The sequence below is a fragment of the Triturus cristatus genome, chromosome 2_1, assembly GCF_964204655.1.
Source record: "Triturus cristatus chromosome 2_1, aTriCri1.1, whole genome shotgun sequence".
In the NCBI taxonomy this organism is placed as follows: Eukaryota; Metazoa; Chordata; class Amphibia; order Caudata; family Salamandridae; genus Triturus; species Triturus cristatus.
Window position 1 is genome coordinate 437,838,433 of NC_140581.1, and position 26,904 is coordinate 437,865,336.

General features: G+C 44.1%; 1 protein-coding gene across 2 annotated transcripts in view; it reads left to right on the forward strand.

Annotated features, from left to right (window-relative positions):
- The first annotated feature begins 205 nt into the window (after positions 1-205).
- SLC30A5 (solute carrier family 30 member 5) overlaps positions 206-26,904 on the forward strand; it is a 427,281-nt gene continuing 400,582 nt past the window's right edge. Inside the window, exons 1-2 of one of the 2 annotated variants that reach the window (XM_085632130.1) lie at positions 206-640; positions 22,381-22,503. In XM_085632130.1, coding sequence (XP_085488256.1) covers positions 576-640; positions 22,381-22,503 — 188 coding nt within the window. In that variant the 5' untranslated portion in view covers positions 206-575. The remainder of the gene's footprint in view (positions 641-22,380; positions 22,504-26,904) is intronic. The other variant, XM_085632138.1, reaches the window with a different exon arrangement.

Consider the following 26,904-nt stretch of genomic DNA (forward strand, 5'->3'; position numbering starts at 1 on the left):
CTGTGCTATACAGGGAGGAAATAGTGAAGGCGAACAAAACAGGAAAATTGTATTTGGAATCGTTTGTTTAAAAATTTTAAATGCTGGTCCACTCCACCCCAAATCATCTGAGGGGTAACTTAGCTGCCCAAGCTACTCCAGAGTCAAGCTGGCAGCTTCTACCTCTGAACAAGCAGCAGTACCCAGTCATTCCCGTATGAGCGCTGTTGGGCAGCTGCTTCTCCTTCTCTCTGTGTGTGGCTGAACCGGGCTGAGGGTGAAGTGGTACCGGTTTGGGTGAAGGGGTTTGCGGCCTCAGCAAGCACAGACAGAAGCGGTCGGAGAGCGCCGGGCCCACAACCTACAGCTGCTCCCAGGGGCACTGGAAATGGGCGTGTTTATCCTCAGAGGCTTGGAGACGACGCTGTGACGTGGGCACCTTCTGCCTGCACCCGGAAGCATTCTCGCGCAGGCCCGGCGTCGTTCCCCGCCTGCCGGAGCAGCTGGTGCCCGGCATGGCAGTACAGCAGGGCGGCGGGAGTCGTGCCCGACCCCGGGGCTGGTGATTGGATGTGTGAGCCGCCGCCGCCGCCGCCATGGAAGACAAGTACAGCAGCAACGTGATCGGCAGGCTGGGGCCCGTGGAGGTGCCCAACTCCAGGTAATTGCACCCTGCGCCATGGCAATAACAAACCCCAGGATATTGCCTGACCCCATCAGGAGAAACTAGGTCAATAATATCCAAACAGCAACGGTATGAAAACTCTCAATCCGGGTAGTAACGCCCCCAGCCAGGGTAAAACATATTGGAATGTTTTGACCACTGTAAAGAAGAGTAACACTTCTATTCAGGATAGTAGCACAACTGGAGCTAAATAAACGATATATTGCCTTGTGGAAGTTATACTTTTCGTCTGTGTATCCGGACTGCTACTGTAACTCTTTTATTTATTTTTGAATCCAAAGCAACACTTTTCGTTTATGCGTTTACATTTAGCGTGCTTTTCTGACATACCATACTGCTCTGAATTGTCTGTTTTATCTACTGTTTATTGGTGAAAAAAGTTTGTGGTGAGTTTAAGAAATTTAGAGGTATCAAAACCTGCTAAATAACTAGATGGTCCTAACAAGGGATTCAAGTAGAGAGGTATTTATCAGGTATTCCTGTGACAGCCCAAATAAGTTGAAGAAGTTGAGCAGTCTGATGGACATTGTAAGGGAGTTCGTATTGTAGGTGCATTCCACGAAAGGGAACTTGGCAGAGGATGAACTGTTCTTAAAGTGATTTCAGTGGACATGAAGGATTATTTTACTACTGTCCTTGCGGTACCCTTTAGAGATGGTCATTTTCAGCGATAGTTAAGGCTATGTAGTTGTAGGGTATATAGGTTTAGATTAAAGAAGCATTTTATTAAATACCCGTGACTCAATATCCATGGTTAGGTTGAAGGGCCGATGTGAAATGGTCTTAATTGTGAGAATTGGAATTAAGCCTGACTGCAGGGTGAAAGGCAGCCTTTAGCGACGCAACACTGTTTTGGGGGAGTCCAATAAGTAGAGTATTTCAATTGACAAGGTGGGAAAGTCTGAAATTGTATAGTAGTTGGTAAGTCACTCAACCAGAAAAAAGGTTTAGAATTATGTAAAAGTTTGCGGTGAAAAATGAATATTTGGCCATCTAATTAATATAGGCACCGAGGTTGAATTTTCTGTTCAAAATGACACCTAGAGATTTGGTGGATTTAATCAATAGTGTGTGAAAGCATGCAGATCCTATCGCAGTAATACAATTTTCGTTTAGCCGGAAGTCGGTTGTTGGAGAGGAGGAGAAATTCAGTTTTTAGGTCATTTAGTTTTAGGTATTTACATGTTAGCAACTTTGTAATGTTGAATACACAGGAAGGTAAGGTGTTGTGATCAGCGTTGGCAGACAGTTATGGTATAGCTCAGTATCATCTAGGTAAAGATGATACCAGATCCCTAGGTTAGTTAGTAATGATTCTGGGGTTCAGTACACAATGTTGAAAAGTAAGGGTATCAGCATTATTTTAAGGGATGCTGTCTTGTCTCCCGTCTTATTATTATTATTATTGTTATTATTACTATTTAGTATAGCGCACAACTCACTCCTGGAGGAGTATCTCGGCAATGCATTGCTCGAAAAGAGGAGAAAGCATTCTTAAACAACCAAGTCTTCTACCCCTTCTTAAAGAAAGTGCAGTCTGAGCAGAAGTGGAGATTAAAAGAAAGTTTGTTCCTATGATAAGGGGCTGTGTAAGAGAAAGATCTGCCCCCTTGTCTTGAGGTGCATATCTGTGTGCCTTAGCTGAAGACCTTAGACACCTGGGAGGCAAGTAAGGTTTTAGTCTAGTAGGCAAATATGCTGGGCGGGACTTGTGGAGCACCTTGTGTGTCAGACAGCATTGTTTAAAAATGACACACTTTTTAATCTGCACCCAGTGAAACTTTCTGAGAATCGGGGGAAAAGGGAGAGGGAAGATTGCATATTAGATATGCCGCTAATGGGACTTTTATCTTGTCAGCTGTTTGCATGGATACAGTTGATGGAAGCTCATGTGCAAATCTTGATACCAGGTCACTCTATCAAAAACTATGATTGAAGCCCATAGTTTTGGTTCTTCTGAACCCTATTGGTCCTGTTGAGGCTTCAGCTCAGGCCATTTAATGTTTCTGTGCCTCTTATCTCTATGGGTTTGCCTCCCTTTGGCTCTTTTTTAGTGTTGCAGTTTACTATAGTAAATTAACTTGCTCATGTATTTAGGATCATGACCCAATGTGCTTTGTGAGTAATACACAGCAGCCTTTAAACAACTCTTCGTTTCATAGGCAGCAAATGTAAAGATTTTTATGGAGGTGATCAGTGATCATAATTTTAGCCACCAAGTACAACTTAGCTACGTGTTTTTTGGACATGTTAAAGGTGTTTTATAGACTTTTTCGAGAAACCGATGTATGCACAATAGCAAACGTTCAAACTGGGTTATACCAATGTTTTGTCCTGGGTCAGTCAAGTGACAGAAGCAGAGTATGGGTGAGACTTTGCTTTTGAAAAATTGCCTCAAGTTTTCTATCTCTGGTATTATAGAGATTTAACAGTTCCTAAGATAAGGAATAGCAACCTCAGTCAAGGTAATAAAAAGCCTTCTATGCCAAGGAATTGACTCTTTTCCCCATGACTGGGCAGGTAAACAGCCCTCACAACGAAGCCGCCACCCTGCATGTAATTACAATGCGGTTGTTACCACGTTGTAACAATGCATACCATTACCCCTCAAGTCAAAACAACGACTTGCGGAGGGGGGAGAAGGTGTTGGATTTAAAATCCAACACCTTCCTTACTGTCCGCACAGACTGGCATTGGAATAGTAAATTATACTGTTCCAACATCCAGCACCCCTCTCCGCAAGTCTTGGTTCCGACTTGCGGGATAATGGTATGCGTTGTTACAACACGGTCATTGTAATTGCATGCGGGGTGACTGCATGCATAACAAGCATTGGCATAGCCAATAGGTCTCGCCTTTGGGACCTTATAAGTTTAGCCATGCAGCAGATTATCCCCTATTAGCATGCCCACACACTCAACATAGCCAATAGCCACATGAGCGCTGCAACTTCGATACATGTTTACCGTAGCATGAACCTGCACGTATGTTCGTAGTATATAAAGTGGTGACAACATGCTGAACCTTCAGAGGTGAGCTGGACAGGGCTGAACCTGGTGCAGGTGGTGGCGGACTGACCAGGATGAGTGTCTAGCTGGGGTAGGTGAGAAGTAAAAGGTGCAGTTAGTGGGGATGACAAGTGCAGCAAGTTTTGTTTCTGTTGAGTTTCATGACAATCTTTGTCATCCATGATTCAATGGCAGAACAACTTCTAAGCAGGGCTTAATTTGCGCCAGTGTTTGAAGGTAGTGGGCACCAAAGCTTAGTTCTGGAGACCAGGAATTATTTTTCAACATCAGAATTAACCCAGAGTCAGGGCTTTAAGTGAGCTAGGCCCCTCCGGGTCTGAGACCCGGTAGTTATTAAAAACAGACATTGAAACGGGTCCTGTCTGGCTCTAGGTTTATGTCCTTAACTTTTTTGCCATCAAAACACGAATTCATTTTTGACAAACAATGTTAGAAACATTTTGGAAATCCACACCAGTGATTTAGTTTCGGTTTATTCTACATGTTTACTTAATTTTGCATTCTTGAAGAGTGTTAACTATTTCCATGATGTTGGGTTTGTATATGTTTTTTTAGTGCAGTATACTAGCCTGGGGTAGTGCATACTTTGAACTGAGTCGCCGTCAGGTGTTATAACGGGCCACGATTGAGAGCTCTGGATTTGAGGCCGAAGGCAGTGCGAATGATTGTCATTGGGTCAAAAACGTGCCCAGAGTACATGCTCATCCAATCCTTGGCCTCTCTGTAGAGTGCTCAGAGCAGCGGTCATGTATTTCGGTTGCAATTGTGAGTCTGAGAAAACGTGTGTGAAAGAGGTACACGGCTATGAAAATATTGACAAGCGGATAGAAAAAGACAATGCAGTGCTTACAGGTTAGTAGTGGGTGTGTGGTGGGTTTGTGGGGGGGGTAACATAAAGGAGATGGGAGGAAGTGCATTCAAGAGATAGTTTATGTGTTTAAGCCGTGCCTTAGTTACGTAGGCCACACCCCTTTTAGGGACCCCCTTCCTTTTTTCATACCACTTAAAACCCTGTCCAGAGTACGAGAGAGAACGGCAGAACATAAAGAGGCAAAGAAAGATTGGAACATAACTAGAAAGGGAGGAAACAGGAGTGAGAAAGCACCTGCAAGAGTGAGGTAAAAACACAGGACGAGTGGGTGTTGGAAGGAAGAGGCACAGGAAGGCATCAAGGCCGGGCACCCTGGGTGATCGACAAACCTCTCATTCATCAGCTCTGGCGTTGGGATCCTAACAAAAAGTCTGCCCCTTTCAGTTCAGTTCAATAACTTTATTCGGGTAATTTAATACCCATAAAAGCACAACATATTAATAAAAGACAAAGATGAGAAATTGACAATACACAATAAACGAGCATTTGTGATATCTCTATGACAATTGATACATTTCATAACATATTAAAATATTAAAAAGAACTTCATTGGTAAAATAAATTACTATTAATAATAAAACGATATGCCAACTAACAACAGTACAAAGATAGTCATTCAGGTGAGTGCTCAAGGGTCGGGCATAGTATTACGTACTCTAATGGCAATTCTTAGAAAAGTGCTTATGCGGAGGATCAACTCCTCATCGGCCAGGGAAACTATACATGTATAAGCGTTATCCAGGCTGATTGGCCTTCTCTTTTTAAAAAATGGGTTTAGTAACCACTTTATATATTTAATATAATACTTACAGAATAATAAAAAATGTAAAATTGATTGGCCACTCACCCCATCACAAGGGCATGGTACATGGTCAAGATTATGATGATAACCAAGGGGGAAGCATAATGCAAATCTAATGGTTCCTGCTCTAAGGCGAAATAATAAGCTCCTTTCCCAATGGCTCATGTGTAGGGTGAGGTATGTGGGTAGGGAATGATAATCCTGTGCAATAGACATATATCTGAGAACAGAGGATTTCTTAGATTCTAGGCCAGTCCTTTCTTCGTTATGTAAAAAATACAACGCATCTCTCAACTCCTTTTTTGGCACAGTGTCAGCTGTAATTGGTTTTAGGAAAACATTTCCTTTGTTGACACTGCACAGGCTTTGGTATACTCCACTTAACCAGGGGATTTCCATCCCTTTATCACACAAGAGACAATCATTAATGATCTCTCTCGTGAGGGAGGCAGCCTGATTCTTCCATATCGATAGCCAAAAGAGGGCAGGACGGGCACGAATGAAATCCGATATAAAATTAAGATTAAGTTCTCTATGACAGATGTATTGTGGGGTGGAGATTGGGGTAGCCAGCAATTTCCTGCAAAACCTATTTTCTTCCTGCTGTATTCCGGGACTGTTTGTAGTACCCCAAATCTCAGCCCCATGAGTCGCAACAGGAACACACTGTAGTTTAAAAAAAATTAAAATCGCTGATATAGCGCCAGTGGTCTTTGGGCGGTGAAGGCTGAGAATTGAATTGGTGGCCTTTGAGAACTTGCTCCTGGAGTGAGCAAGATGCTCAGTCCAGGAGCCGTTCGCAGCAAAGACCAAACCAAGATATGGGAATGTGCAAGTGCTTGTCAATTTCTGATTACCCACTGCAATAGAGCTTAACTGTGGCTTCCCAGGGCCACAGGACATTAAGAATGATTTGTTAAAATTAACACGTAGGTCCAGACTATCCATATGCTCGACGAAAGTCCGTACTAGTCTGCGCAGAGAATTCGGAGTGCGGGCTATGAGAACCGCATCATCTGCGTATAATAGTACAGGGAGGCTTTTACCATTGATCATGGGGACGTCATGGGTCGAGGTTTTGAGCGAGTTGTTCAGCTCATTAATATAAATGATGAAAAGTAGGGGGGCCAAGACACAGCCCTGCCTGACCCCCCTTTCTACCTTAATCAACCCGAGAACTCGCCACTCATGCCAATCCGCACCTGCGTCTGGAGATCTTTATGGAGATGAGCTAAAATATTTACCAGGGGTTCATCCAAGCCATAAGCCAAAAGAATTGCCCAGAATTTAGACCTGTTAACAAGGTCGAACGCTGAGGACAAGTCCATAAAAGCCATATAGACCGGAGTTTTCCGTGCTATGGTGTATTTCCCGATAACCAAGTTGAGGTTGAGACATTGCTCATTGGTGCCCACCTTGCTACGGAAACCTAGCTGACAGTGCTCTAAAATATTATTTTCCTCTGCCCATGTTGAGATTTTATTGTACAGTACTCTTCCTAGTATTTTTAAAGTATTGTTGATTAATGAGATCGGCCTATAATTACTAGGCTGTGACCGATCTCCTTTTTTTAAAATTGGGACTATAATACTCTTAGCCCACGTATCCGGTAAAGTGGCATGTGTTATACTATTAAAAACATTTAAGAGTAATGGGGCCCAAAAGTCTGGTTTCCATTTTATTAGATCAATTGGTAGCCCATCAGGGCCGGGGGCTTTATTCCCAATGCTCTGTTGAATGGCCTCTTCTATGTCCGAGATGGTCAACACAATGGTAGTGAAGGGGCCATAGTCATATTGGTCAGGCTCTGATTGTGGGGCAGCATAGATTTTTGAAAAATGATTTTCCAAGATCTCGCTTGATGTGTTACAACTGATGGGAGTTAGTAGCTGACCCATCGATCGAAGCTCCCTGACTGCAGACCAAAAAATGTTGCCCTTTTTTGAGCTTGCAGCCTGGGATAAGGTTTCCCAGCGTTCATTTAGGAGGGTTCCCTTTCTTTTCTGGGTTACAATGTTATATTCCCTCCTGGCCGATTGTACGTCTGCAGCACACCTTGGGTTAAATGACAGTGCCCTACGAAGGTTTCTATTGGCCTGTGCGCACTCATGGTCGAACCATTTGGGGTTGTTTGCTGCCAATATGGCAGGTTTCGACAGAAGTGTTTTGATAGCTAGGCACAGTTTTGAGAAGTCTTGAGCTACCTCAGAGTGCGCAGTATGTGGTAATAAGCAGGAATTAATGAGGTGCATATTACCTCTAAGTAACATTTAAAAAAAAAAACCACTGTCAACGCCCTTCCAAACTAATCTGAAATTGTCAGTCGAGGGTGCAAGATTTTTTGCTCCACATTCAAAGGAAAACACAGGCCGGGGTGCAAAGCTCAACATTATTCTAATGGGGTTGTGATCCCCATAATCCGTTTCAATTACTTCAGCAGTCATTAGTTGATTTTCAAGGCAGGGAGAGATAAAGATAAAATCAATAGTTGACGAGCAGCCCCTTCCCCTAAATGTTGGTAGTCTTTTATTAGTGGTACTCGGGCAGCTCACCAAATCCATTACGTTAGTCAAATTATTTGATTTTAGAAACAAATTCAACTCTACTCCCCTACGAAACGAAGGCCCATAACTACTTGTGCCCTTGGCATGCGCTATGCCATTGATTGTGGCATTAAAATCTCCTCCCAGGAGGATCCCAGTGGGTCCCCCCCATGTTTTGTTGGCTATCTAAGTTAGAAATAAAATCAAAAAGCCCAATGAAGTTCCTATTAGGGACCGAATAAAAATCATTATTATAAAAATTTACCAAATATATACAGATCTTCGTTTTAAAAAGGATGACTTGATAGTTTCTGCTATTGGTCGGAAGAACCTTGAAACTACCACCAGCTGCCACATTGATCCCAATAAATAGTCCCCCAGATGGTCTTCCCAGTTTAGGGATGGGGCTACTATACTGAAACAGTGAAACCCTTCAATGTGAATATCTTCGGTGGCCCAAGTCTCCTGGAACATGACTACGTCTTGTTCCTTTACTAGACGCAACCAGTCTTGTTCTCCGAGCCTGGATTGAAGCCCCGCCACGTTCCAACTTAGAATGCTTAAGTTAGCTCCCATATTTGCCATAGTTGGTACCAATTTATCATTAAAGGGTGGGGGTACAGTGTCTAAATGATCCCCCTCGTGGGCCAGCAGATTGGTCGACAACATTTGTTGTCAATCCTGAGCATCCAAGTTGGAAAGTGCATGGAACCTATTTGTTGCCAGGGGAATTGCATGGGCGTCCCTTAAAAAAAGGGGAGTGCACAAATATCAGTATGTTGTGAAAAGGATTGCTCTTGAGTTCTAATTAAATGACGGACCGTATGTGGTCTGCGAAAATTAAGGACAATGCAATCACCACTGATATTCTTATCCGAGGGGCCAACCCATCCTACTCTCCTTGCCATAATGATTTCGTCCATTGAGGAGGGGTGGAAACTTTTGTGTTTGCGTAGCCAATCTACAGATTTATTACGGAGGTCTGACCAATATTCCCTCTGTCCCTTGGCGAGGTTGGGAACACCAGCCAATACTAACACATAAGGACTAGAGGCTGGTGGCAGGCTCAGCACATCTGTATTGGGACTTAGGTGTATGTCTCTGAGATGGTCTATGGCCACGTTATTTGGATCGGCCTCAGTAATTCCCTGCTGAGGCAAATTACAGCTCACACTACCTAGTGTTGCATTAACATCATTGGTCTTATGCATATGGGGTGTGCCCAAGCTTCCCCTCTGTGTAACGATTGAATTTAACACAGGTAAATTGCTTTGGTTGAAACAGTAGACACTAGAATTGGTGGCGAAGGATGTAACTTGGGGAGCAAGAGCGACATCCGTCGATTGCATGGCAGGCCCGTGTTTATTGGCCGCTGATGATATATTGTTCCCTCGTCCTGCTTCGTCATAAGCTTTATTCAGCCTCCCGCCTCTTAAGTTATCCACGGTACAGTCCAGCTGATTAAATTTCCCCCACAACAGTTCGAAATTTTTATCAATCGCATCCTTGAGGGAGACCAACGTAGATTCTAGGGCTTCCATGGCAAACCCTGTTTGTGTGGCTCCCCCCGCAGCGCCTGTGTTGGCCTTATTACACATAGGTTAAAAAATGCTGTCTGTCTGAGTTGCTACTGAGTTCGTAATGGTGATCACCGCAATATTTGGGTTCCCAGTTGATTGGCAGCCTGTCACATTTTTAGACTTAGACTTGGCAGAGGCAGCGTGCCTTTTCTTGGTGTGTTGACCGTTTAATTTGGTGATCCTTTGTGCCTTGGCGGCATTACCCCTAGTGTTAATGCAGGGCACATCTAGGACGGGCGTATCGGAGGAGTCTTCAGAAGGTAAGGATGTGTTGGAAGACGCAAGGGCGGGTCTTGCTGTAGATATGTTTGGTGATGTATTTGGTGTTTTTGAACAGGTTGTATTAACATTAGCAAGACTACCCAGCGAGAGACGAAATTGTAGCGTGGCAGGGTCCAAAGACAGCCTTCTTTCAGTCAGATGGATTTCATGAGATAGAAGTGACTCAGCACTTACAATAAATGAATCCAAGGTCCCAGCTACACCTTTCAATTTACTCATTATGCAACGCAGGATGTAATTTGCTCAACTACACAGTTATGTGGTCACCAATCGACAGCAAAAGCAATAAACAGTAAGCGGCTTCACGGTACCTTAACACCAGACGTCCGTAAATGGAAGGGCAGGGTGAAAATAGCAGCCTCTGCTGGGGTCAAATAACGTGGCCCAGCCCGGCCTCCTTCGGCCGCAGACGGGCGTGGGCGGGCCCGCCCTTGGCCCACGCGCGTCCCGCGGAGCTCTTGTGCGCGTTATGAGCGCGAGGGTGTCTGTGGCTCCTCCCTCCAGGGAGTGTTGGTCTCTGGGACTTGATGTCCCCCGTGAAGGCACTGGCAGGCAGAAAGACAGGGCAGACAAGGCGCGACCCGCGCCGCGGAGCTCTTGTGCACGTTATGAGCGCGAGGGTGTCTGTGGCTCCTCCCTCCAGGGAGTGTTGGTCTCTGGGACTTGATGTCCCCCGTGAAGGCACTGGCAGGCAGAAAGACAGGGCAGACAAGGCGCGTCCCGCGCCGCGGAGCTCTTGTGCGCGTTATGAGCGCGAGGGTGTCTGTGGCTCCTCCCTCCAGGGAGTATTGGTCTCTGGGACTTGATTTTACTCCCACTTCCCATGAGCCACCCCCCACCCCAATTTCTGGGGCCATCAGCAGATCACAAAGTTTTCAAGAGGATGCTTGCAGCCTGGGATAAGGTTTCCCAGCGTTCATTTAGGAGGGTTCCCTTTCTTTTCTGGGTTACAATGTTATATTCCCTCCTGGCCGATTGTACGTCTGCAGCACACCTTGGGTTAAATGACAGTGCCCTACGAAGGTTTCTATTGGCCTGTGCGCACTCATGGTCGAACCATTTGGGGTTGTTTGCTGCCAATATGGCAGGTTTCGACAGAAGTGTTTTGATAGCTAGGCACAGTTTTGAGAAGTCTTGAGCTACCTCAGAGTGCGCAGTATGTGGTAATAAGCAGGAATTAATGAGGTGCATATTACCTCTAAGTAACATTTAAAAAAAAAAACCACTGTCAACGCCCTTCCAAACTAATCTGAAATTGTCAGTCGAGGGTGCAAGATTTTTTGCTCCACATTCAAAGGAAAACACAGGCCGGGGTGCAAAGCTCAACATTATTCTAATGGGGTTGTGATCCCCATAATCCGTTTCAATTACTTCAGCAGTCATTAGTTGATTTTCAAGGCAGGGAGAGATAAAGATAAAATCAATAGTTGACGAGCAGCCCCTTCCCCTAAATGTTGGTAGTCTTTTATTAGTGGTACTCGGGCAGCTCACCAAATCCATTACGTTAGTCAAATTATTTGATTTTAGAAACAAATTCAACTCTACTCCCCTACGAAACGAAGGCCCATAACTACTTGTGCCCTTGGCATGCGCTATGCCATTGATTGTGGCATTAAAATCTCCTCCCAGGAGGATCCCAGTGGGTCCCCCCCATGTTTTGTTGGCTATCTAAGTTAGAAATAAAATCAAAAAGCCCAATGAAGTTCCTATTAGGGACCGAATAAAAATCATTATTATAAAAATTTACCAAATATATACAGATCTTCGTTTTAAAAAGGATGACTTGATAGTTTCTGCTATTGGTCGGAAGAACCTTGAAACTACCACCAGCTGCCACATTGATCCCAATAAATAGTCCCCCAGATGGTCTTCCCAGTTTAGGGATGGGGCTACTATACTGAAACAGTGAAACCCTTCAATGTGAATATCTTCGGTGGCCCAAGTCTCCTGGAACATGACTACGTCTTGTTCCTTTACTAGACGCAACCAGTCTTGTTCTCCGAGCCTGGATTGAAGCCCCGCCACGTTCCAACTTAGAATGCTTAAGTTAGCTCCCATATTTGCCATAGTTGGTACCAATTTATCATTAAAGGGTGGGGGTACAGTGTCTAAATGATCCCCCTCGTGGGCCAGCAGATTGGTCGACAACATTTGTTGTCAATCCTGAGCATCCAAGTTGGAAAGTGCATGGAACCTATTTGTTGCCAGGGGAATTGCATGGGCGTCCCTTAAAAAAAGGGGAGTGCACAAATATCAGTATGTTGTGAAAAGGATTGCTCTTGAGTTCTAATTAAATGACGGACCGTATGTGGTCTGCGAAAATTAAGGACAATGCAATCACCACTGATATTCTTATCCGAGGGGCCAACCCATCCTACTCTCCTTGCCATAATGATTTCGTCCATTGAGGAGGGGTGGAAACTTTTGTGTTTGCGTAGCCAATCTACAGATTTATTACGGAGGTCTGACCAATATTCCCTCTGTCCCTTGGCGAGGTTGGGAACACCAGCCAATACTAACACATAAGGACTAGAGGCTGGTGGCAGGCTCAGCACATCTGTATTGGGACTTAGGTGTATGTCTCTGAGATGGTCTATGGCCACGTTATTTGGATCGGCCTCAGTAATTCCCTGCTGAGGCAAATTACAGCTCACACTACCTAGTGTTGCATTAACATCATTGGTCTTATGCATATGGGGTGTGCCCAAGCTTCCCCTCTGTGTAACGATTGAATTTAACACAGGTAAATTGCTTTGGTTGAAACAGTAGACACTAGAATTGGTGGCGAAGGATGTAACTTGGGGAGCAAGAGCGACATCCGTCGATTGCATGGCAGGCCCGTGTTTATTGGCCGCTGATGATATATTGTTCCCTCGTCCTGCTTCGTCATAAGCTTTATTCAGCCTCCCGCCTCTTAAGTTATCCACGGTACAGTCCAGCTGATTAAATTTCCCCCACAACAGTTCGAAATTTTTATCAATCGCATCCTTGAGGGAGACCAACGTAGATTCTAGGGCTTCCATGGCAAACCCTGTTTGTGTGGCTCCCCCCGCAGCGCCTGTGTTGGCCTTATTACACATAGGTTAAAAAATGCTGTCTGTCTGAGTTGCTACTGAGTTCGTAATGGTGATCACCGCAATATTTGGGTTCCCAGTTGATTGGCAGCCTGTCACATTTTTAGACTTAGACTTGGCAGAGGCAGCGTGCCTTTTCTTGGTGTGTTGACCGTTTAATTTGGTGATCCTTTGTGCCTTGGCGGCATTACCCCTAGTGTTAATGCAGGGCACATCTAGGACGGGCGTATCGGAGGAGTCTTCAGAAGGTAAGGATGTGTTGGAAGACGCAAGGGCGGGTCTTGCTGTAGATATGTTTGGTGATGTATTTGGTGTTTTTGAACAGGTTGTATTAACATTAGCAAGACTACCCAGCGAGAGACGAAATTGTAGCGTGGCAGGGTCCAAAGACAGCCTTCTTTCAGTCAGATGGATTTCATGAGATAGAAGTGACTCAGCACTTACAATAAATGAATCCAAGGTCCCAGCTACACCTTTCAATTTACTCATTATGCAACGCAGGATGTAATTTGCTCAACTACACAGTTATGTGGTCACCAATCGACAGCAAAAGCAATAAACAGTAAGCGGCTTCACGGTACCTTAACACCAGACGTCCGTAAATGGAAGGGCAGGGTGAAAATAGCAGCCTCTGCTGGGGTCAAATAACGTGGCCCAGCCCGGCCTCCTTCGGCCGCAGACGGGCGTGGGCGGGCCCGCCCTTGGCCCACGCGCGTCCCGCGGAGCTCTTGTGCGCGTTATGAGCGCGAGGGTGTCTGTGGCTCCTCCCTCCAGGGAGTGTTGGTCTCTGGGACTTGATGTCCCCCGTGAAGGCACTGGCAGGCAGAAAGACAGGGCAGACAAGGCGCGACCCGCGCCGCGGAGCTCTTGTGCACGTTATGAGCGCGAGGGTGTCTGTGGCTCCTCCCTCCAGGGAGTGTTGGTCTCTGGGACTTGATGTCCCCCGTGAAGGCACTGGCAGGCAGAAAGACAGGGCAGACAAGGCGCGTCCCGCGCCGCGGAGCTCTTGTGCGCGTTATGAGCGCGAGGGTGTCTGTGGCTCCTCCCTCCAGGGAGTATTGGTCTCTGGGACTTGATGTCTCCCGTGAAGGCACTGGCAGGTAGAAAGACAGGGCAGACAAGGCGCGTCCCCTTTCACTTTTTGTTTTACAAATGAAGCACTAGTGCCAAGGTCTGGCAATGGTTTTATTTGTTAGTGAAGCAGTGAGCCCCAAGGGGTAAAAGGTGCCCACTTGCTTCCAAGGTTTGCATCTTTTGTTAGAAGCATTTTTCCTCTACGTCGAGTCCTGCTCACGAGCGCCCAGATTAAAGAGTGTCATCCGTTCTCCAATCACTGACCAGTGACTTTCAACAGGCCCAAGTCACCAGAGACTTGTCGAGCATCACAAAGCGCGCTGGAAGAAGCGAGACTCATGCCGCAAGGCCAAATGCCTTTTTCATTGTGGTTAGCGAACCTCGGATCAAGTGCCCACTTTGCAGACCACAAGGAAATCAGAAATAGCAAGTGGGCCGGTCTGGCCCCCTCCCTGCAAATAATGCACAAGTTGTTATGGCGACAAGGCAATTATGTTCTGCGGCTTTAGGGAAAAAAGCAACTATTGAGAGCAAAGTTAAATCCCGTTAACCCTTGGGAGAGTGGCATGGGGCTCCTATTGTGAGGAGCGCAAATTGGCATGGTGGTGTCGGGGGAGGTGGGACCACAATGTGAGTGGATGAATAGGATCCAAACAACTGATGAAGGACTATTGCCATGGAGACAACCGCCAAACGATGCACTCAGTTCTCAAGTGGCGGGGTATGTAATAATGGGAGCGTGCGCCTTGATTTTTAATGTCAATAATCAGGCGGGTCTTGAACCCAAGCAGGAAGGTAAAAGCACCTGAGAACATCTCCCTGGGGGTCCCGAGGCTGAAGCTCGAGCTAGTGTGGAGCTGCTCTCAGTAACGAGTTCAGACATGCTGAAATGCTTTTGAATCGCGCGTTCCCAGGGAAGCCTCTGAAGTGAAGAATCGGGTGGGGGAGCTTTTTCAGACTGTACCTTGTTTGTCAGACGCTGTAAAATGAATCCCACGCCACTGAAGGGAAACGTGTCCCTTGCGCCAGAGGAGGGTGAATAATGGCGGGAGTCAGCGTGGGCAAGACTCTCGGTGGGTAACGGTCTTCGTGGAAAGCGTTCTGAGAGGGCGCGGCGTTGACATGCAGGTTGCAGAAGGCCCGCGTGCTCTGACGCAGGACAACCTCTCCCTTCGATAAGTAACACTTCAGACAGTGCTCCTCCAGACTGTCCTCCGTGAAGAGGAAATCATTGCAGACAAGCCTCCTCAGTTCTTTGCTCCGTCAAGGTGACAAGATGTGGGCATGCAGCGTGATACAAGACTGAGACTGGGCTAGGGTGATGTTGGCGACTCTGTTTTGTAGAGGAAGATGGTAGAGCGCGGAGTCGCGGACAGACATGCTCCCTGAACTGCGCTTGCCCAAGATAACTAAAAAAGAGATGCAGGAGCTGCTGGTGTGCGGGCGCGGTTGCGAGCAGCAGCATATGTTTCCAATTATCGTGCCCGCGTCTGGGAACGATAATTGGAAACATCTGCTGCTGCGCGTAACCACGAGCATTAGACCGTGAGCGTGAACATGGGTGGGACAAAAAGAGCCTTTGGCAAATTGCTTGCTTTGTTAAAAAGACGCACGCAAAGGCCAATAGCCTGGCACAAACCCAAAAGCACACACACAAGCGTGTGCGAGCGTGTGGTGAGCTTTCTGAAAGCCCATACATAAAGTCGAGCAGAGCAGCGCATGCACACTGCGCTAGGCTCGACCTAAAAAGGAGGCATATTCGCTGGGCATTAATAGCTGTCAAGCCAACTATAATCAACCTTCAGCCAGGTAACTGTTTTCTTGCCAGTCTGCTAGCAGCCTCTTGCTAGCTCCAGCTTGACCTATTTCCTATTACAAGCACTGCAAACGTATCACCAGAGCTTTAACAGTTCCCTTCTTACATCCTTGCATTAGAATCCAAAAGTCTCCACCCATTCTCTGCAGTAAAGGCTATGTTATAGGTGTGAACAACATACATTCTATAAGTGTTGCAGCTTTCGAGTGCTGTCAGAGTTTCAGATGGCCTTCTGATGATTTCAATACATATCTGAATTTGCTTCAGGTTGTGAAGATGATGCTGCTGCTAGTGTGTATATCTGTTCATTGTATGGTGACAGTGTTCTATTCATTGATTTGTGAGAGTATGAGCTTGGTGTCTCCTTGAATGGGACCAGGCAGAGGGGCTTTACCAAAGTAAACCTGCCTGCTGCCCAGGATTAGTGTGAATAGCATTTTTCCTGTTGCTGGGTGCTCAGGAGTGTATACATACACACCAACCCTGCAGGGTGGCTTTAGCTTTCACAGGGGCAAAGCTTCCCGTTGCAGTACATCACAAACATAAGAAATGCCAAAGCCCAATCCCTAGAACAGCTTGTTGCTTTATGTCCAAATTACAAGATTCAGCAACCTTCATTTCCTTATGCGTTTTGGCTTTCCCACTAAGCCTTGTTCACAGGTGAGTTGGCACAAAATGTAAACCGTTCTTTCGCTAGAGAAAGCATCATTTGAATGATTAAGTGCGGTGACTGGACGCTATTTCAGCATTACCATAATTAGCACAGTTTCTCTATTAAAATAACTATTTACGTTTTAAGTGCATTCTGGGAATTGCAGGCCATAGACTACGTGCCATAGTGTCACGTGCTAGCCCTGATTTAAGAATGAGCATTAGCATGGGACATTTCATTCTGAGCCAACTCGCCTGTGAGCAAGGCTTATTGGGAAAACTGAAACACGCAAGGAAATGGAGGTTGCTACATCTTATATTTTGGAAATAAAGCAACAAACTGTTCCAGGAACTGGTCTTTGGCACTTCTTGTGTTTGTGATATATAATTCTGGACAATGTGTTATTTTAGAAGTTAGTGTGTGGTGTGAAAATGTGTTGTGAGCAGAGTACCGTCTGTATACATGGCATACCTATGCTTTGTGTATGTGTTGAGTGGAAGTTCATTCCACAATTAGTAGCCCTGTGCATCTTACATCCTATCTGACATAGCCTTCAGCGTTATTCTATGTTTTTTTTTTAACCATCTATGGTCTTGGGATCGCAGTATCCACCCAGGATATAAAGTTTTAGCCTTTTATCTCAGTACACAGTACCATCAGCAGTACATTTCTGTGTTTTAGAATTAAGACTCAATGTAATTTATGAACTATGGACAACCAATGTAGCCTGTTAAGTGAGAGGCTGATGTTCCCAGCATGTTATCCTCGCCACTGCCCAGACTGATCATTCTGTATTTTCTGAAGGTGTTCCAAACTTTTCTGGAAAGTGCCTACTAAACAGAGCAGCAGTGGTCTCAGTGGGCCACAACTATGACCCTAGCTATGGTTACTTTTAGATAGAACAGCGGCAGTTGATCAATAAGTGAACATTGAAATGAAATTTTAAAAAAAAAACAAGTCAAGCATTCGCATATTCTGCCATAATAAAATATTGTTCAGAGAGAAGGCCAGCTGCCCGTCTTTCTTACAGTAGTGATTTTACTCCCACTTCCCATGAGCCACCCGCCACCCCAATTTCTGGGGCCATCAGCAGATCACAAAGTTTTCAAGAGGATGCTAAAAGCATGATGGGGGCATCGGAGGGCCCATGAACCTTTCTGGTAGCACTAAAGCCATTCTTATACACTTTAAAATGCTGATTTACTATAAATCAAACCAGCATATTGTGATTGCAGCTACCTTGGATAAAACCATTGCAAGCGGCTGACGTGGTTGTTGGTGTCAACCATGGCCAAGAGATCACGGAGGACCACAGTGCAGCTGACTCCTCTGTCACAATTTTCATCTAGCTGTCTTTTGCATTCTGCAAGGTAGATTTGGTACTTCATCCAGGGAGGAAACCTGACTATGTTGCTGAATATTATGAGATTCTTAAATTTGCGTTAAAGGTTGGCGGGTCACCCCCCTTTTGTCTCCTCTAGAAAATATCACTATAGTCAGCCTATAATTTGCTGGCCATTCGGGCTTCAAAGATTTTTTAACAAGAAAAACAGGGGAGTTATTCTGACTTGTTTTAGGCTGTCAGGAATCCAGCCTTTCCGTAGAAAGCTGTTCACAATCTCACTGATTACTAGGGTCACTAAACATAAAATTGTTCACTGGAAATTAAGTACAGGAACAACTGGGCAGTGAGTGATTTTCACGTTACCCAAAATTAGGCCCGTCTCCAAAATAGACATCTGTATCATGGCAGGGAAGGCAGAAGCAAGTAAAAAGGAATTTGGTATGAGAGCAATCAGCTGTCCATTTGATGCTATTTGAAAGCAAGATCAGAGCTCTCTCTCTTCTAATGAAATGTTCTGTAGGATATTTTCTGCCTTCGCAATGAAGAAATCTTGGGTGGTCTGAGCATATAGTACTCTGCTGTTGACAGAGAATTCATTGGGTGAACCAATCGCCTTCACTTATTGCAAAATATGAACAGCTCTTTCATACTATTTTCTACCTAGTCAACCGTAGTATTAAAATAACCAGAACTAGTTACTTCAGTGCTGCTTCTGTATTGTTTTCAAATATTGTCTTGTCAGCCTCTCTGATTTCCTCCACTTCCTCGTGGCTTGAAGCAGATGAGTCCTAAGTGATCTTAGCTCAGCGTTGTACTATTGTTGTGACTATCTAACTTTGTCTTTTGTTAATGCATCCCTCTTTGGGATCCAAGTGGTCACAAGTCTCCTTGAAAGTAAAGTTATATAGGTCCACAGATTCAATGAAAGGTTGGCGTGTGATGATAAAAGGCTTTAGCAAACAGGTTTTCAATTACACAGTATGTTAATAATCTGGCGTTTCTTATTATAACTTTCTTTGGTATCTCTTCCAATTTTATAGTATAGTAAAACCGACATTAAATATAAAGTTTAGTGAGGCATGATCAAAGAATGGTAGAAATTCCTATTTAAGTTTATCTGGGACAGATTTGTAGATCATATAATCCTTTACATGTGTTGCACTGGGGCCCGTTGCCTAATTTTCAGGATTTTTATCTGGTTGATTAACCAGGGCATCTCTGTATCCTCCTTCTTGTCAGCCCATGGGTTGGAGTTGCTGCGATTACAAGATTGGTTTCTTCCTCAAACTAATTTCCTGGTGGATGGTAAACATAAGCAACCAACCATGAGGGGTTAACATAACATAAAGCTTGTGACTATGGATTCAAATGTATGAAACCTATCAACCGACAGTCAGCAAAATGATAGGTGTTTATTAACTAATAAAGCTACACATCACCCCTTCCACCTTGATCGATTTTCAGTAATTATAGAATAATGGTCAGTTAGTTCATAAGATAATGTCGATCATTGAAGCATACTACAACCACATTTCTGATAGAGAAAGTATTATAAATGCTAATCAGTGAGAAGGTCAAATAGATCTAGACAATGAGCCAGAGTATAGTGCATACTTAAGGCCAGGCCCCTGTCTTTACCTGGCTACCATAAATTGGCACCATAATAATGTGGCCCTGTTTTAGCAGTACATTCTCTAACCTGACAGAGGAAGGCAGCTGAAAATGTAACTTCTAAGCTTTCCTCAGAAGGTTGTTGCCACGTCTTGGTTCCAAGTTTGAATAAAAACGGAGTCATAAAAAGTAAGAGTCACATTGAGTTCTGGCAGATACAAGATTAGCTCTGCTGTTATACAGAGTTATACCCTTAAAACTGGAATTACTATTCCCTCTGCCATGAGTGACCGCTGTCTAGTGGACATCCTTTAAGATATCGTTGGGGCTAAAGAGAGACCAAGGTCAATTTACTAGAGGGCAAACTCTATTTTATTATGTTGGGATTCGTTTCTGTCTTTCCACTGTAAGTGTGCAATTGGTTCCCATTCAAGAGAAGTTCACCTGTTAATGCTAGGACTGGGCAATTGAGTGAGTACTGTGTCTGTATGGGTATATAGAGAAAGGACACCATTATAGAGCAAAAAAACACCCAGGGTCAATTCAAAGATAGATCTCTTCTGCTTCTTTCCCTAGAGCACTTTTCATGATCCCGGATGCTTCATTACAATTACAAGAAAAAAGTTTGAGTAGATTACAGATTTCCCTTAAAGTATGCAATATTTTCTTTCTAAAGATGGCCCTGAATACAGGACCAACCAGCATGCATGGAGTCTCCGTTGTCTAGAGACACAATACGTGTTAAAGCTATTGATAAGCCAGATCACAGAAGCATGACCAGACCACCAACCAATAAAGAGAGCTCCTCAAATCTCCAGCTAATTAATGTTCCGACCATGCATGTTCAACTAGACACGTTCATCAAGTGGTTTCAGGAAGGTGCACCTTAATCTATCTTGCAAGCTAGGGTAAAAGGAGAACATATCCATTTGCTGTCTGAGTTATAACTGATAGCTACTCCTAGTCGTAGGTAAAGCATTTGTGGTAGTGTGAGGACAGTTAACTCATTTGAGAGATTTCTGTTTGAAATCAATGTGCAGCACTTAAGCATTCATCCCCCAGAGACTTTGGACCTTCATTGAAGCATTTTCAAGGTGCTAGAATTACATTTGGGTTTTAATCCGAGCCCATGAATTTGCTAGGGCCATCTGGTATTTTTTTTGGGACCGTAACAACCAAACCTTTCCTACATGTAAAAAAAGAACATCTGTTCCTTTTAGAAGATATGACTGTAATGTGTGTGAGTACTGACATATTGTACTTGAGTTCCAGGGTGGGAACTATATACTATATATTCTCCCTGCTGGACCGTGATGGAGGGTCATAGCAGTACTCTTGGTGGACATTGCAGAGTAACCACTCACAGCCCTAGGATCCAGAAAACGGACTTGTAGCACCTTTGTTAACATTGCATTTTATTTACTTCAGGTAAAATAGGCTAGTGAAACTATTGATTAGGGTTGTGTGAATACATTGAGAATGATTATCAGTTAGGTGATATATCTTCATCCACATTTTGGGAATGCCTGGGATATTTTGAGAGCATATTGTTTGGAGCCCCACAGAAAACCATAGGACAGAGTACCAAAAAATGGCAAGTCCCTGGTATAATTGTGACAAATCGGGGGACTCATTCTTGGAAAAGAAGCTGATGTGGCAGACCTAGTTTATTGGACACTCCAGGAGCCACTAGTGACGACAGACCACATTGTGGACCTATGCTCCCCTAATATGATCTGTATTATTATTTTCCATTGTGCATACTCCCTAATGTGGATGATACATTTTTGTTGTCATTCATAATCGTGGTTATGTTCTTTTGTAAATAGCATCTAAGAGCTGGTTATGCCCAAGTAACAAACTAAGAACTAAATCGTAGATTTTCAGACTCGTTCTGTTGGGTGTATTGTCATTTCCACTTAGCCTTGTTTGTTTTCATCTTCATACTGAGCAACATCATGACCTTTAGAAGCTGTGACGGGAGGCATAAGTAGTGAGTCGAACATCTGATGTGTAAGTGTATTTGAGTTGGAAATAGCAACAGCCAAGAAGTGAAGCGCCAGCTCTCATTCCTATCGGGTAAAATGTATTTAGCCTATGTTGTTAATGTGTGACTTTTAACCCATGGCACTCTCGATAAGGAAGGTGAGCAAGAAGGTAATTAATGGAAGCATTTCTTTGACAGAAAGCTCTGGCACTTAAAAATCTAGTTTTGGGATTCATCGAGAGTCATTAATGCTTGTGTTACTACAGAGAGTTATTAAGATAGTGTAGCTGCGTTGCACTAATTTGTTGTGTCGGATCATAAAGTATTTGGGAAGACTCCTTCCTTATACAACTTGTTATGTTTTTACGATGATGGCTCTTACATGTAGCTATGTGGAAACTCAATAACTGGACTGTTCAGCAGGAAGTAGATGGATTCATCAGATACCTTACATTCCAACACAAAGCCTTCTATTGCAACCCCCATGCTCCTCCATGGCGTTTGCTGCTCTACCCCCTCCATCTGTGCTGCCTCACCCCACTTCTTATCACTACATTGCCACACCCTTTGCTGTTCGTCTGGAATCTGAGCTGCTCCTCTGGTATGATCTGTGGTGCTATTTACTCCTATTAACTGGCACTGCTAACCTACCCATGCCCTGTGCTGCACGTTATTCCACCTTGGTATCCAGTTGTAATATCACAATATAATACCCTTAGTATTGTCAGTCATTTTGCCTTCTGAATTGTGAAATGATATCTACCAAGCTTCACTAGCACTCAACGAAGCTGCATCATGGACCGCATCAGTGAAAACTTTACTCTGTATGTGGAAAATAAACATTCACTAGTCTCAGCCATGTGCTACACCTTCTGTGAATTAGCCAAGAAGTTTTGTTTTAGTAGTTAAAGCAACTGTTTAATTTCCTTTTTATTATATGTATTTATGTCCATGCTCGTAATGAGATGTTAAATGCCTCCGCATTTAAAAAGCTACACACAAGATCAATACATATTTCTGTTAAGTGATACTGTTTCTGTTTTTTTGCAGGTTGACAAGATACATTGTGCTGCTGTGCTTCACAAAGTTTTTTAAGGCATTAGGAATCTTTGAATCGTATGATCTATTGAAGATTGTCCACATTGTACAATTTATCTTTATTTTAAAAGTAGGGTAAGTCTGTTTTCATTTAATTTACTATAGTTAATGCATTTTGGTTATTTCTCTCTGAGACTTAATTAAAGGAACACCAATTGGTGATGGGACTGTCCTCATCTGATATGACTTTTATACCAACTGTAATAGAGCTGTGCGTGTGAATGTGCTGAAATTATCCATTCTAGCTTCCGATTAGATGATGACCCTCTCAACTCATTTAATTGGTTTCAGTTTAACTTCACCCCTCAGCATCTTGCTGTTAAAATTGTGGTCTGATCGCATGAAAAAGGGTGATTGTTCTTGCAAACCCTGAAAATGTATGTTTCTCAAAAATCCTACGGCTACTTATGATCTCAGCAGGGCTGTCGCTGTTTTAATTTGTTGAAGCCTGACTTTACTGCTAGTTGTAACTTTAGGAGTTTATGGTTGATGGCAGTTTAAAATTCAATAGGATATCTTGATTCTCGTCCTATCCTCTTAGGACCGTTCTAAATTTAATTAGGCACGTTTTGCATCGAAGTTGCTCCTTTGCATTGACAGCAAATAACAACACTTTACATACTCGGAGCTGCCTGTATCAAAAAAAAGCTGAAATCACAAAAGAAGTAGTGATTGTCTTTTAATTTGGGACTGGTAGGTAAAGTATTTGTCAGTTATGCTGCTTAGCTTAACAAAGGTGCACTCACTAGAACAGGTCTTTTTATATGTGGCGACCGCTATTAAAGAAGGAGGATTTTTAGGTCTCGGGACCATCCGGTCTGCCGAAGGCAGAACCGGAAGTCCGGAGATTTAATGTTTTGGAGAAGAGGGGCTTGAACCCGCCCCTCTTCTCTCCTCTTCTCCATTGGCTGGCCTCTTAAATGCTGGCCAGCCATTGGAGAAGAGGCTTTGTCTCTCCGAACAGGCCCCGTCCTTTTCGGATTCGGGGGCGTGTTTTTTTGTTGCTTTTCTCTAGGCGTGTTTTTCTCTCCTCCAGCCAATGGGAAGAGGAGAGAAAAAGAAACACGCCCCCGAATCCGAAAACGCCGCTGCCTTTCTCCGAGGCATTTCTGCTTTGCCTCGGAGAAAGGCAGTGGTGTCTGCACAGAGCGGGTGCTACAGGACATTAAAACCAACGGCTATGAAAAATAGGGATAGGTATCTTTGGTGCCTGAAGTCTGCGGGCAAAAGCAACGCCTGGCATCGTCCGTTTCGCCAGTACAATGTGTGCTCGCCTGAAAGAGTGAGCCATGCTAGTTTGGCTAGAAAATAGTCAATGTTCGCAATTCAGTGCATTCGTTGCATGGCCAGTGGAGTAAATCGGGGATTTTGGTGTTCGCGAGAAGTTAATCTGGGGGGGGAGTTCAGACGAGAGGTCACTCATTGGCCCACTAAAGATTTCTTTTTCCATGAGCTGAAACAGATTTTCCAAAGGTCAATAGCAAAGGGGCTGTGGATCTACCCGCTGCGCCTCAGCTTCTCCAAGCAAACAGAGAATGAAAGCTAAAGCAGGATAAGACATCTATGCGCGGAGGCAGAGGTGCAGTAGTGATATTAGCAGTGGCTGTGCACCTACACCACGGCATACAATCACGGCATGCCAATCTCAGCTTTCACTACATAACAGGTTTATACCTATGCTCAACAAGGCTACAACCGTCAGGATTTACGAATAACTGGCACTTCGATAATTCTGGGTAACAAAGGGCCCTGCAGTAAATGAAGAAAACCATCACCAGACTGAAACCCTCGACGGTGGTTCGCGAAACAGCAGGACGCTGCAACAAATAAGCTGTACATCAGCACCATCTGGTGGACACACGTGCTGAAAACAGCGACGAAAAGGTTATCTGGCACAATGCAGCATTTCGGCAGAAGAGGAAAAGCATATATCAGACCACCATTGCAGGGGCATTCCAACACACACAGACACAAACAAAACACGAGTCATACGTTCCTGGAACATCCCACAAAGCTTAGACATCCTTCATACACTGGCAGAGCTGTTACGTTTTCTCCCTGGAAACTACAGTTCTCCATAGCTGGCATATTTCGGATTCAAAAGCTTGAATTATTACCCATCACCAGTCTGGAAGTCTCAGGTTCAGTCTCCGGTTACGTTATACATGGGAGCAAACATTATTAGTATGGAAGACACTAGGTTTAGGTAACACATTCACCTCTTTTAATATAATACAGTCTACATTTCAGCAAATAAGTTGAATGTGCTTCACACTCCACTTCAGCTCAAATTTCATAGCACAAGTTGTAGTAATGTAGTCCACGCTGTATGATGAGGTTCAAGTAGGTTTATTGAAATAAGTAACAAGTAGCATAAGACCTATGTATAATAGTCTGTAAGTCTTCATCAGCAGCCCCACCAGGAGCAGCCTGCTAGCTGCTCAGCCCCACCCACCAACTGTCATCACTGACACCAGTCACTCCAACATTCCACTCATAGCCCACACACCAACATTCCGCACAGAACACTCACACAGACTGAGCAGCTAGGAACAAGACAACATAGTACATTAAAATACAACATGAGAATACTACATTATCATTTTCCTATAGAACAGTAAAATAATGAAACCCAAAAAAGAAAACTATAAACCCGCCCCTCATCTGTGCTTAGCATAGTGTGCTTCCCGACTAGTATTTTGTCTCTTTTTTAATTGTATCTAGATATATAATACAACATGTAACTTACACCTACAACAAGCCATGACTATTGCCTTTGTCAATGGTTGTTAGTTGCATAAGATAAATAAGGTACAACTATGGCTTCGTTGTATATAATGTTGAAAATGCTTCAGTTCTGAAAGGATGAGGCTGTGGAAGAACTATAACAAGTCTCTTTGATGTTACATCACAGACAGTGAAGGATGTTCCTGCTGCAGAGTTATGATTTTGTTTCACCCTGATGGTGAGGGCAAACATGGAGAGCCCGATAGCCTCGCCTCAGCATCTACTTTTTAAAACTACTTGTGCTGACCACCGGCAGGACCTGGCCCACCTAAAGCCCTGCGCTTAGTACAGTTATTGGCAGCGGAACACATAGGCCAATCTGTATTCTTAAAGCTGAAGAGCTGACCTGCTCAGGGTGTGATCTTTGCGGTGGAGGCTCAATGTAATTGTTAAAAGAGTGTAGCAGGCTGCATTTACTGAAACGCACCATTTGAGAGAGATTAAGCTATTGACATTGTAAATAACAATGCCGTTTCTTTAACCCCTTCAGCGCGGCGCGGATTTCCGCGCCACGCTGAAGGTTCCGTGCGCGGGCGGGGCCATGACGGAACGGTTCCGTCATGCGCACAGCGCAACCGACGTGCATGACGGAACCGTTCCGTCATGCGCGTCGAACGGGTTAAATGTTTTAAAAACATAAACAAAAATAATGTCATGAGCAATGCCAATAGCTCTAACTTTAACAATGCCGAGACCATTGCATTGTAAAATGCTTGTTTGAATATCCTCTTCAGTGGCTTGACTAGGTCTGAAAGGAGGGGAGGGGGGCAACAGCATGAAAAGCTAGATGAAGACTGCACAGTGATTTTAATGTAATCTTTCCCTCACTATGAGTGGATGTAGTGAATGTGTAGCTGGTCATTGACTATAACAGCAGCTCAGGTGCAACAGCTCTGTCAGTAGCATTATTGAGTCAACGCACATTTCGAAGGATGTACAATGCGGGACAGATCCAACCCTGCCTGAACAGTCGCTTTGGCTGTTGCAGGAATATGACCCTGAGCTCCTGGGCCACCAGAGCCATGACTTCTCTAGCCTTGGTTTCTCCCTAGGCTGGAGGGGTGAGAAACCCCAAGATACGCGGATGACTGACTGATGCCAGTTTTGGTTAATTCAAATAGCTGGGATTCATGCAGCATAAGCCCCACGAGTAACGTATAATTAATGCCTAACGTAAGTGGGTTTTGAGCGTTTTCCTGTAGGAGGAAAATGAGGAGAGGGGCCTAATTTCCGAAGGCCAAGAATTCCACAGACAAGGGCCCCAGACTGAGAAAACTTTCCAACCCCTCGGTTGGAGTTTCAAATGAAGAACTAATAGTAACATCTTGGCTTGTCCCTCAAAGCACACCTTTGTAGTTGGAGGCATACCTTGACAATCTCTTTTTTTAAATATTTATTTAATAAACCTCATATTTCAGATGTTACCTTCAAATAGTTTTTATTTTTATTTTATTGTGCATGAAGTCAACAACAATGAAACAATCCTTAACAGACAAGTCTTAGATCATAACATGTGATGAGCGCTCCAACTTACTCCTTGACCTCAGCATTAAATGCTGTATGCCAATTTGTCACAACTTGCAGTGAGGTCATAGCCTTTATTTAGTGTAAAAAGTAAAAATAATTTCAAACAGTGCCCTTGTTGCAACAGCATACAGGGCTGTATTATATTGTCCAAAGCTCTCCTAC